Genomic DNA, 20,058 nt, shown 5'->3' on the forward strand with positions numbered 1-20,058 from the left:
GTAGAAATCAAAAAGAGCTGACTATAGACAGATATGGGAAGTAAAAACTTTCCAGAAAGCAAACCCAGAAGGTAATAAGTCTGGTGGTACTCTTGATAAAAAGAGAAAAGTTGGAAAGGAGATGTGTTTAGAAGGAATGTAATAACAGTTTTTCACATTTTTAGTATAACATACTTATAGAAAATTCCTGATGGAGATAGATATTCATAAATAATTGCTTATATAGCACTGGTATTTAGGAGATAAATTGCAGGTTTGGGGGACATCAGCATAGAAATAATAACTAAATCTTGGGAATGGAAAAATTCTTCAAGGGAATAAACATATATATTTGTATGCATACTCATATTCAAATATATGTGTGTATATAAACATGTCTATATATAGACAATCTCTATATAAAATATAGGATATGTGCATATATATCCATATGTATTATATACAACATACATGTATGTGTATATAAACATAACTATTTATACAATATAATTATATAAACATGTATATAACATATAAAAGACAAATACTCTGGGGAACAACTGTTGGAATCTTTACAAAGTGTTAAAGACATTGGAGTTGATTTGATCTTAGAATGAGAAATTTTGGGCCAGAACTTGAAACAAGGTACTAAGTGGAACTGATAGAACAATGCTTGTGTTCACACCTTTAGAGAGCTCATAAGTATCTAAGTACTCAATAGAGTTCACACGTTTGGGAGAGTTCAGGGTTAGGGTTTTGCACTCTGGGAGATAACCCAAAATCCCTCTCCCTCCAGAACGCGGAGTTAATCTTTGGGAGATCACATATATAGAGGGAGCTCTTGGAGGTTGGGGACTTACTTGAGGTACTTAGCTGAGTTAGTTACTTGAGGAGTTACTAGAAACTCTGGGAGCCACAACAAATTTTGTCCAAGTTCTAAGCATGTCCTCGTTACGGATTTCCAATCATTCGGGGTTAAGATTTCATAAGACAAATTATCTAGCAACATCTTCACATAAGATGATGTAGCCCCATAAAGCAGAGTTAATGAGAATAATGTTTCATTAAAGGAGAATGAGAAGGAACAGATAGCAGGAGAATTACATAACAGATTGCAAAACCCCTGGGGAATATAAGATGAATGGTAATACTGATAGGAAGAAAAGTTGTGAGGAACAATAAACTCAGTTTTTGAAATCTTAGGTTTAAGATGTTGATATTGGGTGAATAGCTAAGTGGGAATGTTCTCTAAGATAAAGAAATATGAATTTTGCTCCCAGAAGGGAAGTCAGGACTAAAAACACTTATTTCAGAATCTTTTGCTTGGAGTCAACAGGTTAACAGATACGTTAAGGATGCAAACAGTTTAACTTTTAAATAACTTTTTTTTCCTTCCTGTTTTTTTTTCCTTTTTCCTTTCTCTTGAGTCCTGTATTTGATTCCATTCAGTTCTGGTCTTTTCATCAGAAATGACTGAAAATCTCCTATTTCATTGAATGTCCATATTTTCCCCTAAAAGATAATGATAAATTTTGTGGGGTTGTTGACTCTTGTTCCAAGCTCCTTTGTCTTCTGGAATATCATTTTCCAGATCTTTTAATCTTTTAATTCTAGTCTGATCTTTTAATGGGGAAGCCGTTTCTTTCTGATTTCTGTCCCCAGTCTGGGTACTTAGGGAGGCCTAGTGGCCTCAGTCAGACTGAAGCCTGTTGAAGACCTTAGCTTAAAAAGGCCTAGTCCTTCCTTTTCATCCAGTGCCATCTCCAGTCACTTTGATCTGTATCTTGCCACTGGATACCAATGGCTCTGGAGGGGAAAATGAGGCAGGTGACTTTCCCTCACTTAAATCCAATTCACTTCCATGTGATGGCATCACCTTCCTGATGTCATGGTAATCTTTAAGAACAGAGGACAAACAATAACAACAATATGGAGTAAGGAAGAAAAGACAAAAAAGGCACATTTACAAAGGTAGAAAAAGAACCAAGGGAATAAAACATTTCAGATGCCAAAAGCAAGATTATATCTAGTGCAATATTTTAAATAAGAGTGGAAGGGCCATGATGGAAAAATAACAATGACACTGAACTTGGTGATTATTATGTAAGAAAGATTTCATTACCAATGAAATGGTAAAGGTGGAAGCCATTTTTTAAGGGTCTGGAGAATATGTAATGAGAAGCTAACTTTTTAAAAAAGAAAATAAGTAGCCAACTTTTTCAAGAAGTTTAATAGTAAAGAGAAAGAGTTACTAACATGGCAACTAGTATGGAATAGGATCGAAGAAAGGATTCTTTAGGAATGGGACAACTTGACCATTCTGGGGGCAGATGAAAAGAAGAAAGTAGAAAGAGAAAACTAAAGATACATGAAAGAGAATCTATCTATTGAAAAATGGTCCTGAAAAAGTAAATGAGACCCAGGGAATAATAGAGGAAATTGGTAAATCTGATGCAATTTGACTAGAAGGAATAAGAAAAGGGCTGGTAATGATAAGTGTTGATAAGCAGAAGAAAGAAGCTAAGACAGCTAGAAGGTTTAAGTGAAGTATAAATGTGTGGAATAGAAGTGAAGTTGGAGGCTTGAGAAGAGAGGAAATATTTTGGAACAGTTATTTGGGGGAATGATATAGAGAATTAATGGTAGAGAAAGGTCAGGTAAAGTATTGAACCATAAGCTTGAGATAGGCAAAGTCAACTGTATCTGGTAACTATTTCCCCAAACTCTGAATAACCTGGAAACAGAAGGGAAGAATTACATAATGGTCACTATTTTTTTTATGATATTTTATATTTTTCCTCAATTATATATTAAAACAATTTTTAACACTTTGAAGTTTTATCCTTAACTCTTTCCCTTTCCCTCTTCCCTGAGATGGTAAGTAATTAAATGTAAGTTATCCATGTGCAATCATGTAAAACATTTCCATGTTAGTCATTTTGTACAAGACTCAAACTAAAAAAAAAAAAAAAAAAAAAAAAAAAAAAAAAAAAAAAAAAAAAAAAAAAAAAAAAAAAAAAAAAAAAAAAAAAAAAAAAAAAAAAAAAAAAAGGAAGGAGAAAAAGAAACAAAGAAACAAAGAAGGAAAGGAACAGAAGAAAAAAAGAAAGTTTTGATTTGCATTCAGACAGTATCAATTCTTTCTCTGCTAGATGGGTAGCATTTTTCATCAGGAGTCCTTTGGGATTGACTTGGATCATTGCATTGCTGAGAATAACTAAGTGATTCATAGTTAATCATTGTACAATACTGCTATTATTGTAAATGAGGTCCTCCTGATTTTACTCACTTCACTTTGCATCAGAGTTCATGTAGTTTTTCCAGGTTTTTCTGAATCATCCTACTTGTTATATTTTATAGAACAATAATATTCTATTACAATCATATAACACAGTTTGTTCAGTCATTCCCCAATTGACTGACATCCTTTCAATTTCTAATTCTTAGCCACCACAAAGACAGCTGCTATAAATATAATTTGTACAAATATGTCCTCCCATCTCTTTTTAAAAATCTCTTTGGGATACAGACTTAGCAGTGGTAGTGCTAAATCAAAGGGCATGGAGAGTTTTATAGCCCTTTGGGCCTAATTCCAAATTTCTCTCCAGAACTAGGTTAGATCAGCTCACAACTCCACCAACAGTGCATTAGTGTCCCATATTTCCCACACTCCCTCCAACATTTATCATTTTCCTTTTTTGTCATATTAGCCAATCATCTGATAGGTATAAGGTGGTATTTCAGTTATTTTAATTTGCATTTCTCTAACCAAAAGCAAATTTTTCATATGATTATACATGACTTGTATATCATTGTCTGAAAATTGCCTGTTTATATTCTTTGACAAATGATAGTGATTATGAAGGAACAAGGATTAGTAGATAAGAAATTTGGAAAGATCAAGAGGAGCCAAGAAATCCTATAACAATATCTAGTCAAGTATTAAGAAAATACAAAGCTGAGAAGGATGAGATAACCATAACAAGGGATCATAAAAGGGATAAATAATAAATCAAATCCTTTTATAGACAATTCATCCAAATCTTATTTCATGCAAACAAGATCAATATAGTCCAATATTTATTGTAACTGCTGTTAGTCATTTCAGTTATGTATCTCTTCCTGATCTCATTTGGGGTTTTCTTGGCAATAGTACTAGAATGGTTTGCAATTTTCCTTTTCTAGCTCATTTTAGAGGTTAAGAAACTAAGGCAAACAGGGTTAAGTGACTTGCTCAGGGTCACACTGCTAGTAAGTATGTGAGGCCAAATTTGAATTCAGGTCTTCTTGACTGTAAGCCCAGCGTTCAATCCACTTCACTGTCTTTAGTCCGACTCTTATGCTAAAATGAAAGAACTGAGGCATAGAGAAATTAAGATAACACATTCAAGAGAAGAGCTGAAAATAGAGACTAGGAATTCAAGATACCTATCATTCTATTCCACTAAGATTGTTTACTAATTTCCATATTACCAAACTTTTACTGCTGATATTCACAGAACATAGCCTAGGGAAATTATTGGTTGAAGAAACCATTATCAAGTAAATTTTCTTGGCTTTCCTGGAAATTAAGATAAACTTGAGTATGATAGCTTAATCTCACCTAAATTCTTTTTATATATTACTTTGATATATTATCAAAGAGATAAATTGCATAGAGACAAGTTTCCATTGCACTTTTTTTTGTTTCTAAAATGTCAACAATTGAATTAGAATTACCTAGAACAAGAGCAGCAGTTGGAATTTCTCTGCATTTTATTTGATAGTTCCACTTTGTTGACTTCTTTCGAAACTCCAAGTGAGATTTTTCCAGAAATTCTATTAGACTGTCAAACAGGTTTTTATTCAATTCCTCTTGTAGTTCCTTTAAAAAAAAGAAAAGAAAAGAAAAAAAACACCTCAATATTTTTCCAAGTATAAAGAACCTTTAGTAGTTTTGAAAGCTAATTATCATGGGTTCCTTTCCAAGTAAGAATTCTGATTTCTTAGATAAGGACTAAGGGGAAATAGAATTTATAAGGTTTATTCCTTCTTCCATCTCTGTCCTTAAGGTCTATCTGTAATCTTTATTGTATTTATTTGTTTATAGATAAGAGGAGAAACAGTCAGTTTAAAAATGTTATTTCTTAGAGCACTACATAAATGTTCACTATTATTCTTATTTTTATTAGCACAGAAAACTAGTAAAACAATCCCTTCTCATTACCCCGCCAAAAAAAATTAAATGCGGATTTCAAAGATGAAATGGAGGGAAAAAAGCATTTTGGGGATTTCTTTCTGGCAGATTATTCTCCTTTCTAAACAACTCCCATCAGATTATGAAACAAATGATACAATCTCTACTTCTATTTGACAGTTCAAACCTGAAGAGTAAAAAACTTGATTTCAAACCAAAATAATTTTAAAAACTGCCATAAACAATAAAAAATGAAAAAACAAGGATACTCATTAAAAAAATAATTATCATTCTTGTCTTAACATTAGGAGGATTAAAAAACAAGAACAATAATTATGATCCTAGGGCAAAATCAAAAAAAAAAAAATAAACTAAAAAAATATTAAAATTAGCTCATTTTTATCATATTACTTTTTTTAAATAATAATTTGACCTCTATCATAGTTTTCCATTTTCTACTTCCAATCATGAAAAGTTAAATGATTTTTTTAAAAAACTCAGAATTGATTCATTGAATTCATTTCTGTAGTTATAAAAATATCTTTGACCCACAAGGATTAATAGGCTATCCAAATACTTATTATTTGTCAGAACCTGGTTCAACAAAACAGAGAAAAACAGCTCCAAGTCATTTCTTTATTCACTCTTGAATTGGTTTGCTTTGGTTTGCCAGTCCACAAATATGAACCAAAAGGGAAAAGAAAAAGTGAGTAACTACATAGTGTAATTTGATGAGTTTTGTGACTGGATTATCTTTTTCCCTCCAGGAAAATGAAAAGGAATTTCTCTATGTGAACCTGGCCAAGTAAATAGGTAGTTCTACATCATCAAAACAAAAAATAGGAACTGTTGGAAGGCAGACAGAAAACTGTTAGTTTCAATCATTAAGACAATTAATAATTCAGGGTCTTATTCATTTTGAAGGTTCCTACTAGGCATCTCAGAAAATGTGATATATTTCAAACCTAAGTTTTACAGGATAATTTTGATTATTTTAAATTAAAATTTTCTAATATAAATATAACATGCAAAAAAAAAAAAAAAAAGGAATGCAGAAAACTGGAAAAAAATTTTTATAGCCAATCTCTCAGATAGAACCCTGATTGGGTTGGAATATTGCTGTAGTGTAGAAAATGATGTGCTGGTTGATTTAGAAAAACATGGAAAGACTTGGACTTATGAAAGATAATATTCACATGAATATGTATATCTGTATGTTTTATATGTACCTATGAGTATGTGTGTATATATCTCTATCTATATATCTACAACTATATGCTTACTTATAAATCTATCTCCACATTTAATTATAGCCTTCTTTGTGAGGGAGAGGAGGTAATAAAGTAAGAAGTGCACAGCAGAAAACAAAAGAAAATCTATAAGGAAGCAATGAAAAACTGGACAGCTTTGAAAACAAGGTGTAATATTTATTATATAGTTTTTTTTTTAAATGGAAATTTATCACGATATATTGAATCCTCTCATATTCAGATGTGTACATGTCAATTTTTTTTTCTTATTCTTACTTAAATTCAAAATAAATTTTAAAATATTAAATTAAACATTAAATAAAACATTAAATTAAAAACATTAAAGTTCTAAAATTTAGAGCTCAAAGATACAATTCAATGAAATTTTATAGCATTTCACAATTGTTTTGGTTTCAAATGGTGCTGTTTATTAATTTTTTTTTTAAATTTCATTAGGATCATAGATCTAGAGCTAAATTGTGTCTTAAGAGTTTATATAATCCAACTCCTCATTTATTTTTAGATGAGAAAACTCAGACTCAGTGGTATAAGTTCTTTGCTTAAGGTTGATAGACAATAAACAACAGGGCCAGAATTTGAACTCAAGTCTTATGATTACAAATTCAGTGCTTTTTCTACTGTACTATTGAGTTTAATTATCAATTCAATTCAACAAACATTTATTAAGCTCCTAACACAGCTTTACTGTCAAACAATAATTCTCATTATTATATTTTTATTAGCAAGTAATAATAACTATAATGATAACAACCAATAACAAGAAGCAGAAACTATATCCCATGGTTTATTAACAGCCTTAAATTGGTTTTATATATTAATGGAATGTTGTAACTGAAATTCAAGTGATTAAGAAACTAAGAGCCACAAGATTAAAGTGACATGTCTGAGATCATACAGCTCTTTATTAGCAGGGCCAGAACAATCATACAAGTCTGTTGATTTTTAGAACTATTTCTTTTTCTTTTGGTGAGGCAATTGGGATTAAGTCTTGTGCCAAAGGTCATACAGATAGTGTCTGAAGTTGCATTTGAACTCAGGCCCAGTGCTCTAACCATTGCATCATCTAGTTGTCCATCCAGAACTATTTGGTGGTGATACTTCCTAGTTAATTGTGTCTCTACTATTTAATCCTGTAAACATATATACTATATTGCTTAAGAGCACTTAATCTGAACTGTGTTCAGACTTTATAAGAAGAAGTAATATATGTATGGCACTCATCTTTTTTTTTTTTTTTTTTTTTTTAAAGGAGCTATTGTCTTAGTTCCAGGGAGTGATTATTTTCTGTGGAGAACTTTTCAGAAAATGTCATGTCTTTACCTTTCAGTTGATTCTATCTCAATTTAATTTAATAATTAAAAAAAATTTAAAACAGTTGTTGTATGAATGTACAGTAGTAGATTAAAGTTAAATGATTTATTTACCTGAGAAGCACTGTGCTGATTGGTAATTAAAATAAAGACATGAAAAATAATAGCATCCCTACTCTCAAGAAATTATAATCTAATAGTGAAATATGAGATTTCTACAAATAAGCATAGTGTAAAATGCGACGTAGTAAAAGCAAAGAAGAAATCCACAAAAAGTTCTTTAAGATTCAAGGAGGATGGTATTAGTTACCAAATTCCTTTAATAATATATACCATAGTTGCTAAGCTATTATTTTCCATGTTATTATGTTTTGGAAACTATGCAGATGAGAGATGGATTACTTTTCATATAAATCTCAAAACCCCCTACTCAGACTGCTAATGCAACCATAGGGAGTGGGCATAGTATATATAAATAATACATCATGCTTCAAAGCCTAGCAGTAAGACTATACATGCGGTACATAAAACCAAAATTATATATTATGTAATATAATATATAAAATATTATATAAAATTATATAAAGAGTAACAAAAGGCATTCAGTATGAACACAATACAAAAGTCTGAAACTTATTATTGCATGGTAGTTGATACATGAGATTTTCCCAGGAAAGCTAAGCATTATTCTTGTCTATTTTGTTTTATTTCAAATATTTTATCAAGAAAAGAAAGGAAAGTTTATGTAAAAGTGATCCAAAATATTAGACTACTTAACTCACTAACTTGTTAGGTAGGAAATATAGTACAAGTATCATCCCTGTGAGGAATCTTGAGTCTCAGCTTGAGTCTTAAATCTCTCTTCCCACTCCACCCCCCCCCAAAAAATCCTAACTTCATGTTTATTCCTTGATATATCCAAGTGAGTGTTGTTCCTTCAAACTCTTCTCCTTGAGATATTTTACTGTAGTAAGGCTTGTACTATTAAGGACTTTTTTTGGAATTGTTTTCAGAGGGCAAGTCTTCATCCTCAGAGTGGATTTGATTTGACTTTTGAAAATAGTCACTCAACCAAGCCTGGCAAATAAGGTGGGTAAATCAATTGAATAATAACAGTTTAGGTCACAAAGCAAAGTATGAGACAAAGTAGTAGAAATATTCTTGTGTGGCTCATTTATTTGCTCCAAAGGTGGGTCCAGAATTGTTTGGTGGAACAGCATCACTTGGCATCAGATGAGCTCTTTGAGAGCAACAAGTGCCTTTTTCTATTAACTTAGCCTCAAGCATTATAGATGGAATGAAATAAACTAATTATTGACCTGGCTTCCTGAAATAATTTACCTAAAGAAGAAGGAATGGATATGTTTCTAATATATATATATTTTTGATTTCATTTCACATTTACATATTAAAATGGTCCCTCTTTAATGTGCTTCCCTTCTTCCCCACCTTCCATGTTGGCTACAGTATGTCCAATTTAAAAATACTATAGTTATGTATTTTTTTGAAAGTAGGTCCTTAGTATCAACTTCTGTATTGACACCAAATTCTCTGCTGCCTGAGATCATTGCTAAGACAATGCTACACTTTGATTATACACTGTTGCTCAGTGCCTTGGTTCAATGTCTGTGCATAGTGTTGCAATGCATATGCATAACATTTCTTTTCATAATAAAGGATTAACATAGTAAAATAAAATAAAATAAAATATTAGGCTGAGTTATTATAATCATACCTACCTCAGCTTCAGATTTCATCTGTTGCCATAACAATTGACAAGTGTCAAAACGTAGCTTGCTATCTTCAGAAAGACTTTCACCTTCATTGAAATAGTCAGCTGAAAATATAGAAAAAAATAAGAACCTGGAATTTCTTAAATTAATTTTTTTCATATGAACTATGAATAAAACACTATGCAACTCCCTCAAAAGAAAAACCCTCGGTTTGGGACTAAAAATCACCCTATCTTGCAGAAATATAAACTTAAATGTCATCATCTAGCATATTTACCATAGAAAATGGCTAACACCATATAGGAAGAAGGTATAAATAAAGTCAAATCTTAAACTATCTCAGGAATATACACTTTCCTCAAAATATTAAGAAATGATAAAAAAAATATTCCTGGAAAATCATAAATCACAGAATCACTGAGTCAAAAAGGACTTCATTGGTAATTTGATCTTACTCATAACTGAACCCAAATCCTTTCAATAATATCTTTGCTGTGATGATATAATCTCCACAAGAAGAATTTCAGTGCTCCAGGGATGCTACATTTTACTACAGCAGGCCATTCCATTCTGGAGCAGTTCTTCCTATTGGAAGCTTGGGTGACTTCGGTCATTAAGTTACAGAGTGGCTAGCTGGGCACAAGCTTGACACAGAACCCAGTGACTGGGTTGTAGTAATAAATCAACAACCCTTAATTTTTTCTATTCTCTAAAAATGCAATATATGGAAAAAAGCATTAAACTACAATTCAAAAAATTTCAGATCAAGTCTAATTTCTCAGTTAATTAGAGGTGTGCTCCTGAAGAAATGCAATCTTTTGGTCTCCATTTCCTCATCCATAAAATAAATGCTTTCTAATTTTAAATTTCTATGACCTAAAGCATCAAAAAGGATCAATGCTGCCACTTTTCCAAGGCATCATATAAGATCAGTTTTAAAATGGTAAATCATACAAACAATTTTCAGATGAATAAATTGAAACTATTTCTAGCCATATGAAAAGATGCTCCAAGTCATTATTAATCAGAGAAATGCAAATTAAGACAACTCTGAGATACCACTACACACCTGTCAGATTGGCTAGAATGACAGGGAAAGATAATGAGGAATGTTGGAGGGGATGTAGGAAAACTGGGACATCAATACATTGTTGGTGGAATTGTAAATACATCTAGCCATTTGGAACTATGCTCAAAAAGTTATCAAACTGTGCATACCCTTTGATCCAACAGTGTTACTACTGGGCTTATATCCCAAAGAGATCTTAAAGAAGGGAAATGGACCTGTATGTGCAAAAATGTTTGTGGCAGCCATGTTTGTAGCGGCTAGAAACTGGAAATTGAGTGGATGCCCATCAATTGGAGAATGGCTGAATAAATTGTGGTATATGAATGTTATGGAATGTTATTGTTCTGTAAGAAATGACCAGCAGGATGATTTCAGAAAGGGCTGGAGAGACTGACATGAACTGATGCTAAGTGAAGTGAGCAGAACCAGGAGATCATTATGCACTTCAACAACAATACTATATGATGATCAATTCTGATGGACGTGGCCCTCTTCAACAATGAGATGAACCAAATCAGTTCCATTTGTTCAATAATGAATAGAACCAGCTACACCCAGCGAAAGAACTCTGGGAAATAAGTGTGAACCACTACATAGCATTTCCAATCTCTCTGTTTTTGTCCTATTACATTTTTGATTTCCTTCACAGGTTAAATTATTTCAAATAAGTCCGATTCTTCTTGTGGAGCAAAATAACTGTACGGATATGTATACATATATTGTATTTAACATATGCTTTAACATATTTAACATGTATTGGTCTACCTGCCATCTGGGGGAGGAGGTGGGGGAAGGAGGGGAAAAATTGGAAGAAAAGGTTTTGCAAGGGTCGATGCTGAAAAATTACCCATGCATATATCTTGTAAATAAAAAGCTATAATAATAATAAAAAAAAATTCTTCCAAGAAAAAAAAAAAGGTAAATCACTACATGGTGTGTGGAATTAATATGGATTTCTAAATTTACTTTTCTGTTTATTAGTTCAAAACAAGCTAGGCTGCCAAATGACAACCCTAAAATGCCATCTTCAGTGTTTGTACTTTTCATTTACTATGAATACCATGAAAAGTGACACATCAAATCTGAGACAAATTTTTGCATATACTCTTTTTTCTACTCTATGGCAACTAGCAGTGCTAAGCTTATAGTAGTAATTAATACTTTTTTGATTGATTAAAATTTGGTTTGCATGCATAAAGTAAATCTATTTATCTCAAAATAATTCTCTGCTGACATAAATAAAAAGTAAGAAGTCATTATTTTTTAAAGAATTGAGAACATCCACTATAAGACATGTACTATATATCTTGATTTTTGAAGGTCTATTTAAATTCTTCTTTGAGTCAAAGCTCCATCTGACAACAGTCACCTTGGAACAAAATTGCTATGTATGCATGGGCAAATAAACCAAACCTGGACATGGAAATTACTAAAATGACCTAGGGAAAAAATTGACAGGTTTTTTATGTAAGAAAAATAAAATATTAACTTACCTATTGGAAAAGAAACTTTTTTCCTTTTAAAGTCTGGTTTAAAGACAAAACAACCCTATAGAAAAAAAGCAAGAAATTAGTGAAATTCAAAGTTTAAAAGTAACATATACATCTATGTAGCTTAAGATTCTGATTAGCCAATTGAAGTCAAATATGGAAGCTATTACTAATATGAAGTCATTTAGAAAATCTTATTTTTCAAAACTAATAAGCAGTGAAGGAAAAAACTAGTTGTGGAAAGTTTGGCATTATGAGAAACAATTAAGCAGTTATATTCCAACAGAAGGAAAACCAGAATTGTGAAACCAGAAGTAGTTAGGAGTAGGCAAACAGGAGCTCTTGAAACCAGTTGAAACTAGGTAAAAATGGACAGAATTAGCTGTGTAGAGGAAAAAAAGTGGAAAGTAGACCCAAAATCATAAATTGGGCATGCTTAATTGGGTCATAAATATTATTAACTTCTCCCTAGGAGGAGCTAAAGCTCACTTTAATGGTCATACAATATATGTAGCAGGTAAGGGAACATATTAAGGGGGTGTAGGTTGTAGGATGATCTGGAAAGAATGTTAACCTCATCTCCCCAGACAATGGAAAGACAGGAAGGGATTTCGTGGCAGGGGATTGGGAATTAAAGACTATGCTCTTGTTCCTGAAAACTGTGTGCGAGCTCACTTTGAGTTTTCATACCTGCTCCTACAGGAATATATTAAAAGTTTAAACTGCTTCACTCATTCTGAAGTTGTTCATTTACCGTGTCCTTATTTGGGATTCAGGATTTTGTTTCCAACAGCATGAGGCACAGTTACATTTAAAGTCAAAATTGGGAGGATACAGACACGGAAGAGGCACAGGCACAGGCACATAAAACAAAAAACACTTTACCACCACTATTAAACAACAAATGATTTGTCAGGATTTCTATATCTATATTTCAAAATTTATTTCCTCACTACAAGTGGACTGACATGTCAGTCCCCAATATGCTAAAGGAGCAAAGAGAAATAAAATGAAAAAAACAAAGCCAGGAAGAGCATTTGAATCAGGTCAACTATATATAAAAGCTATCTACAGAAGAATAACTTTTCCTGAAGAAATTACTAAGCCTTCACTGTCCAATGGAGGCAACACAGAGTTGTCCACAAAACATATTCTCCAATCTTCAGAAGGTTACTGCCAGGAAAGAATAACATTTCACCAATTCTCCCTTTCCCCCCTTTTTCCACCTAGCTTCTGGCATTAATGAGATTAGATTTCAGGGTTTCCTTTGGTTGGGGAACCACAATGATGAGATTAGGGATCCTGGTGGTCAGGGAAGAGGTTTAGCTCCCCTAAATTCCCTTTAGGATTTGGTGCAAGGTAGGGAGTTGTGGCAACCCCTTTCTGGTGGCACAGAGGTGCTTCATAAAGGAATTTATGAACCCAAAAATCTAGACTGATAAAAAAGAAGTTTATTATTCACATTGGGAAGTCAGCCTTTGCTATGCATGAACAGAAAGACTGAATTCCTTAGTGGTAAGGTCCCAACAGAGAGATATAAAGTCTTGTTAGGGAAATAGGTGAGGGAAATAAAGAGAAGGTAATGCTGAAAGAGAATATTATTTCAGCGGGCATTGGGTTCCTTGGCATAGCATAGCATGGCATGCTAGATTCTTTTCAAGGACTGAGCCCCAAGTTGCCTTTTTTATAAGGAAATCTGAGACAGAAGTTTCAATCGAATGAGATTCCCTCAATGCTGTCACTAAACACAGGCCCTGATGAGACCACTTACTAGGAGTGATTTTGAGCCAACAATAAGGGTCAATAGAAATCTAGATCTCTAGCTAATGATATTACTTCAACTAGTCCCACCAAGATAAGCCACTTTATCTTGGTTCCCTGAGGTGGGGTATTTTATAGAGGCAGGATTCAAGGAGAATCTCTCCTTCAAGGAGCTTTGAAGTTTTGGGGCTCCTCTCATCATTTCCCCTTAGGCAGTCACCCCCAAATTCATTTGGGATAAAGGGCAGAGGTCTCTTCTTCCATAACTGCTTCGAACTGGCAAGGGCCGTAGAGATGTCACTAGTTCACTTGGGGGTTCATGCCAGGAAGTGAGGTGTGAGGTATGAAAATGGCAGCAGCAACATTTAAAATATGTGATTCCCTCTTTGAAAAAGCCTTTATTATCCTGCCTCTTCCTCATCACAAGTATCATCTTTGAGGCAGGAGTTCCCCAGAGAGGACTATATGAGTAAGCAGACTTTTTCTCCTAGTGGCCAAAGAACATCTATCTTCTGGTCAATAATTATGTTCAAGTTCCTCTAGACTTCTGATTTTTCTCAAGATCTGGATTGGACAAATAGTAAGTACTTAATAAATGCTTTTTTCATTCATTCATCTGTGGGCTCACTTTTATAGGCTTCAAGTCCAAGTTCAGGTCAATAGCCTGACTCAAACATCTTCTATGAGATATCAATATGATTCAATAAGTACCCAAGCTATTCTCTATACTCTCTCAAGGGAATGTTCTCAATTATTTTTAACATGATATTAAAGGGGATGTTCATGTTTTCCATTAAGAGTCTTAGAAGGCAGAGCAAAATTTTCAACATTTAATCGCATCCACTTCAACTGGTCATAATACATTTTCATATAGTAAATTTGAATTGAAGAAAGCTTCCTTGGATGGTAAAATATGAAGCATATTATATAGAACCTCCAAAATAGGACCCATATCTATTATCTCAATTCTACAAATCCCTCATGAAAATTATTTAAACATGCATCAATGCTATCTTAAATGAAAATAGAAAACAAGCTTTTGCAAATTATAGTATCCTCAATAATGTGAGCAGTGTAGATAATCCAAGATTGTACTTGATTGTTTTTAAAAAGCATTTGCTTTGCTAAAGTAAAATGTAGCTCTAAACACTCTTCTCCAATAGGGTGTTCTCCCATGCATATTAAGATCATATACAATCCCTTGGTAGAGCCAAAAAACAATTTTTTTCAAGAATATCAACTTTCAGTATCAAGTGAAGAATGAAATAGAGATACATAACTCAAAATCGTTTGCCACTCTCACAAAAGATAGCCATCAAATACAAATGATAAAATGATATTCCTATGACTCCAGTCTCCTATTCATCCTGGATACATCCTCCAACTTCTAATTGTCCTTTCTGAAATACAGTATTCAGAATTAAACACAATAATCCAGATATGGTCCAGACAGCATCTCCTTATTTTATAGACACTATGTCTTTTAATGTTACTTTAATGTTACTGACTCCAGGACTCCAGGAGTCAGAAGGACCTGAGTTCCAATTCATACTCAGATGTTTACTAGATGAATGATCCTAGGCAAGTCACTACCTCCTACACACACACACACACACACACACACACACACAGCTAAGATAGTGAGAAATGGAAAAAATGAGCCTGGGTCTTTTGATGCCACTTGTTCTCTGAAGCTAATATAAATTTTCTTTCTTTCTTTTTTTTTTTTAATCAACTGAATTTTGAAGGATAAACAATTGCTGTTCCTGTGAATTAGCTTCCTTTCCTTCAGGTCTTTATTCTTTCTTCTCCACCCTAGATCTCTTTGCTTCTCATTCTGAAGTAAGGATTTTCTCAGATTCATTCTTTCATTTATTTAGATTTTTTTTTAGACTAGGTGAAAGAAGAAATTATTTTTTTTAATGCATACATATTTGTACAATTATTGTGCCTCACAAGAGAAAAAGTGAAGCAAAATAAAATGCAAGCAAACAACAACAACAACAACAAAAAAGAGTGAGAATGCTATGTTGTGAACCACAGTCAGCTCCCAACGGTTCTCTCTTTGGGTGTAGATGACTCTCTTCATCACTGAACAATTGGAATTGATTTCAATCATCTCACTGTTGAAGAGAACCACATTAATCAAAATTGATCATCATATATTCTTGTTGTTGCCATGTATAGTGTCTCCTGGTTCTGCTCATTTCACTTAGCATCAGTTCACTTAAGTCTCTCCAGGCCTCTCTGAAATCATCCTGCTGGTCATTTCTTACAGAACAATATTCCAAAACATTTATATACCACAATTTATTCAGCTATTCTCCAATTGATGGGCATCCACTCAGTTTCCAGTTTCTTGCCACTACAAAAAGGGCTGTCACAAACATTTTTGCACATGTGGGTCCCTTTCCCTCCTTTAAGATCTCTTTGGGAGATAAGCCCAGTATAAGCACTGCTGGATCAGAGTGGTAAGCACAGTTTGATAAGCTTTTGAGCATAGTTCCAAATTGCTCTCCAGAATGGTTGGATCTGTTCACAGTTCCTCCAACAATGTATCAGTGTCCCATTTTCCCCACATCCCCTCCAACTTTAGTCATTATCTTTTCCTGCCATCTTAGCCAATCTGACAGGTGTATAGTGGTATCTCAGAGTTGTCTTAATTTGCATTTCTCTGATCAATAGTGATTTAGAGCACCTTTTCATATGACTAGAAATGGTTTCAATTTCTTTATCTGAAAATTGTTCATATCCTTTGACCATTTATCAACTGGAGAATGGCTTGAATTCTTATAAATTTGAGTCAATTCTCTATATATTTTAGAAATGAGGCCTTTATCAGAACCTTTGAATGTAAAAATGTTTTCCCAATTTATTTCCCGGAAAGAGAAAATTCTTTGCCTCAATTGCTACTTAGCCCTAAGCACTCAATGGGGTGGCTTCAGTCAAACTTAAAAAGGCCAAAGTATCCCATTGCATCCAGGGCCATCTCCAGTCATCCTGATCTCTATCTGGCCACTGGACACAGATGGCTCTGGAGGGAAAAGTGAGATAGGCCCAGCCCTCCCTCACTTAAATCCAATTCACTTGCATGTCATGATATCCCCTTCCTTCCGCTTGTCACTTTTTAAAAAGTACACTGAAAAGTAGAAATGTGTCCAAATTAGGGCAACTTAAGATTGTGAGGTTACTGGAAATAATTATTTATAAAGCTTAATTGAAGAAATTAGGGATATTCAGAAAAGAATAAACTGGATTGTTGTTGCTATTATTTTTATCCATTGGGGTGGGGAGGAGAAGATGTGAATACTATCTTTAAATATTTGAAATGACGTGTTGGAGCTAAAGGACAGATGAAAAAGAAAAAGAAAAAAGAGAAGATTCAGAAGAAGAAAAGCAAGTTTTGGCTAAAAAAAATTAAAATCTTTGATAACTAAAAGAATTCCCAAAGTAAAATTTTAGTGATTTCTTTATCATCAAATGTTTTCAGATAAAAATAAGGTTATCAAATACTGCAGAGGGAATTCATGAGCCATGCATGAGTTGGAAATTTTGGGGAAAAGAAAATGTTAACAGTCCCTTCCAACTCCAAATTCTGGAATTCTACTGTGAGGATCAAAACTCAATAATGGAGTTAAAGCAAAGTGAAAAATAAAAGTGCTATGCAAATGCAAAGATGGATTTAAAATAAATATATTCTTTGCTGGAATGAAACAAAAAGCAGAACAGGAAAGGGAAATAGCCCAGGCGGTTAGGATTAGACTTCTAAGTCTGTTAAAATTTTATAACTGGATTTGGACTCCAAGCTCACTTCTCAAGGTGTCTTCTCTTAGTTAACTTCACTTGATTGATAATTTTTTTGAACTGAGAGGAAAGACAAGATAGTGGAATTGGAAAAGAATTAGCAGCCTTGCACAAGGGGTACAAAACCTTGCCCAAGGAAAAAAAAAATCCACCTGAAAATTAAAAACAACCAAATGAAAGCCAATGACTGCAAAATTGAAGAAATATTAAAACACAATGGGAAAAAAACATGAACAACAATCCTAAGAGAATAAAACAAGAAAAAATTATTTTCATTTTGATATGAGGAAATAATTCATTTCTCTCTTTAGAAGTCTATCATCATCTTGGATGGTCATATACAATGTCTAATTAGACAAAGAGCCTGAGATATTATTTTGATGATATTAAAGGAAGAAGAGGAATAAAAAAGAAGTATAATATACCATTAGGGAATAAGAGAAAGGAAAGCATAATCAGTGTGAGGAAATAGATGGCTAAAGGGACAAGAAGGAAAGGGTAGGCGGGACAACTAGAATCTCTCAACTAGTCAAAGGGGGGCAGAAAACACACAAATATATATGTACATATAAATATATACACAGAGTTAGATTTGGCAAAGATACTGGAGTGGTTTGCCATTCTTCAGCTCATTTTACAGATGAGGAAACTGAGGCAAAAAAGATTAAGTGACTTGCCCAGGGCACACACCTGAGCCTGAATTTGAACACTTGAAGATGAATATTCCTGATTCTAACACCAGTGTTCTATCCATTTCACTACTTATCTGCCTCAAAATTGGGTAGAGAAATACATTTCACATAAAAAAGAAAGAGGAGGTTTGGAAAAGGTCAAGGGAAACTGTTGTGATACAGGAGCCACCTGCCAGTGGCTGGTGGAGGTCTCAGACCTGTAGAATTAATTTCTTCATGTGAGAGGATGATGATGATGATATAAGGAGACGGAGAGGCAGTTGCTGTTCTCTGACCTCTCCACTATCTGCGGCACTCTACAGGAAATGTCAGAATAAGGAGAAAGGCATTAGTCCCAAGCAAAACAAACTCTAACAAAAGAGTATAGATTGAAAAAGTGGAGTTTAAAGAAAAGATAAGAAACAGTGACTGGATTCCAGGTAAGGAAAAGAAAATTAGGGAAAGGAAGTAGAATCAAGTTGCACCAAACCTAGAGCACTAATGCTTAGCATACCATTTCTCCCTTACCACCCTCTTTTTTTATGAAGAAGGTATAGGGAAAAGAAGAAAAAGTATAATGGAGTAGGATGGAGGGAAATATACAGTTAACAGTCATTACTATGAATGTGAATGGGATGAATTCACCCATAAAACAAAAGAGGATAGCAGAATAGATTAGAAAGCAAAATCCAAAACTTTAAACATAATTCACTAAGGTAAAATAAGAGGCTGGAGCAAAATGTATTATGCTTTGGCATAAAGATTTTAAACTCTTACCAATTCAGACTACAAAAACAATTCCAGAACCGTAATTATGTAGTGTGGTATCCAATTCCTGCCAGAGAGGTGATGAACTCAGAGTTCAGCAAGAGCTATACATTTCTGGACATGACCAGTGTCCAAATGTGATTTGCCTGAAATATGCATATTTGTTAAAAAAATTTTTTTTTTTTTCTCCCTGTTCCCCAGTTTGGGAGATGGGGATGATAATAAAAGTTACATTCAGAATAATTTTAAAAGCAAGGCCTAGTTAATTTATTATTTGCTTCTATTTGTCATCACCCAGTATGAAGCTAATCACATAATGCTATAGACTAACTGATACAGAATGCTACCGATCAAAAGGAGAACTTACCCCTTCCACAAAGCATGCCAGGGAATTAGGGAATGAGGAAAAAGGAGAGGTGGACAGCATCAAGTCATCGAGTAGTTTTCCTGGATTCTGTTCCTGTGTCTGACATTCCCATCCATGCCCAACTCCCACTCCAAATATATATTTTCAATAAATATTTATTATATGTATCAAGTGTACTATTTATGTTCTTTTCCTAAAGCATCTTCTAGAGTAGTTACTGGGATCTGGAATTAGAGTAGTTAAAACCTGGACTTATCAAAGTGCTTTTATTTCAAAGATCTCAAATCTGGAGCAGTAAGGGACCTCAGAAGCTATCTAGTATAATTTCCCACTTTAAAGGAAATGTGAGCCCAAGTTACTTGCTCTGGGGTCAAATATGTAGCAAGTATTACAGACAGAATTTGAACCCTGACCTTGTGTCACCAGAGCTGGTGCTCTTTCTGTTCCTGGGAAACAAATGTGCTGCACACAACAGAGATAAAAATTTCCTCTTCTCTCATTCATAGCTTCTAGGTGACAGTGGATAGAGCAGTCCTGAGTTCAAAAGCAGCCTCAGATATTTGACACTTACTAGGTAGTTATGTGATCCTGGTGGAGGGAGGGAGGAAGGAAGGAGGGAAGGAGAGAGGGAGGGAGGGAGGGAGGGAGGAGGAAGGAAG

At 33.8% G+C, this 20,058-nt stretch overlaps 1 protein-coding gene across 2 annotated transcripts in view; it reads right to left on the reverse strand.

The window, feature by feature from the left end:
* ORC3 (origin recognition complex subunit 3) overlaps nucleotides 1–20,058 on the reverse strand; it is a 116,743-nt gene that overhangs the window by 94,213 nt on the left and 2,472 nt on the right. For both annotated transcript variants that reach the window (XM_023503103.2, XM_012549204.3), the window contains exons 2-4: nucleotides 12,032–12,086; nucleotides 9,476–9,573; nucleotides 4,699–4,843 (exon numbers count right to left, since the gene is read on the reverse strand). In XM_023503103.2, coding sequence (XP_023358871.1) covers nucleotides 4,699–4,843; nucleotides 9,476–9,573; nucleotides 12,032–12,086 — 298 coding nt within the window. The remainder of the gene's footprint in view (nucleotides 1–4,698; nucleotides 4,844–9,475; nucleotides 9,574–12,031; nucleotides 12,087–20,058) is intronic.

The sequence above is a fragment of the Sarcophilus harrisii genome, chromosome 4 (genome assembly GCF_902635505.1).
Source record: "Sarcophilus harrisii chromosome 4, mSarHar1.11, whole genome shotgun sequence".
NCBI classification, from domain to species: domain Eukaryota; kingdom Metazoa; phylum Chordata; class Mammalia; order Dasyuromorphia; family Dasyuridae; genus Sarcophilus; species Sarcophilus harrisii.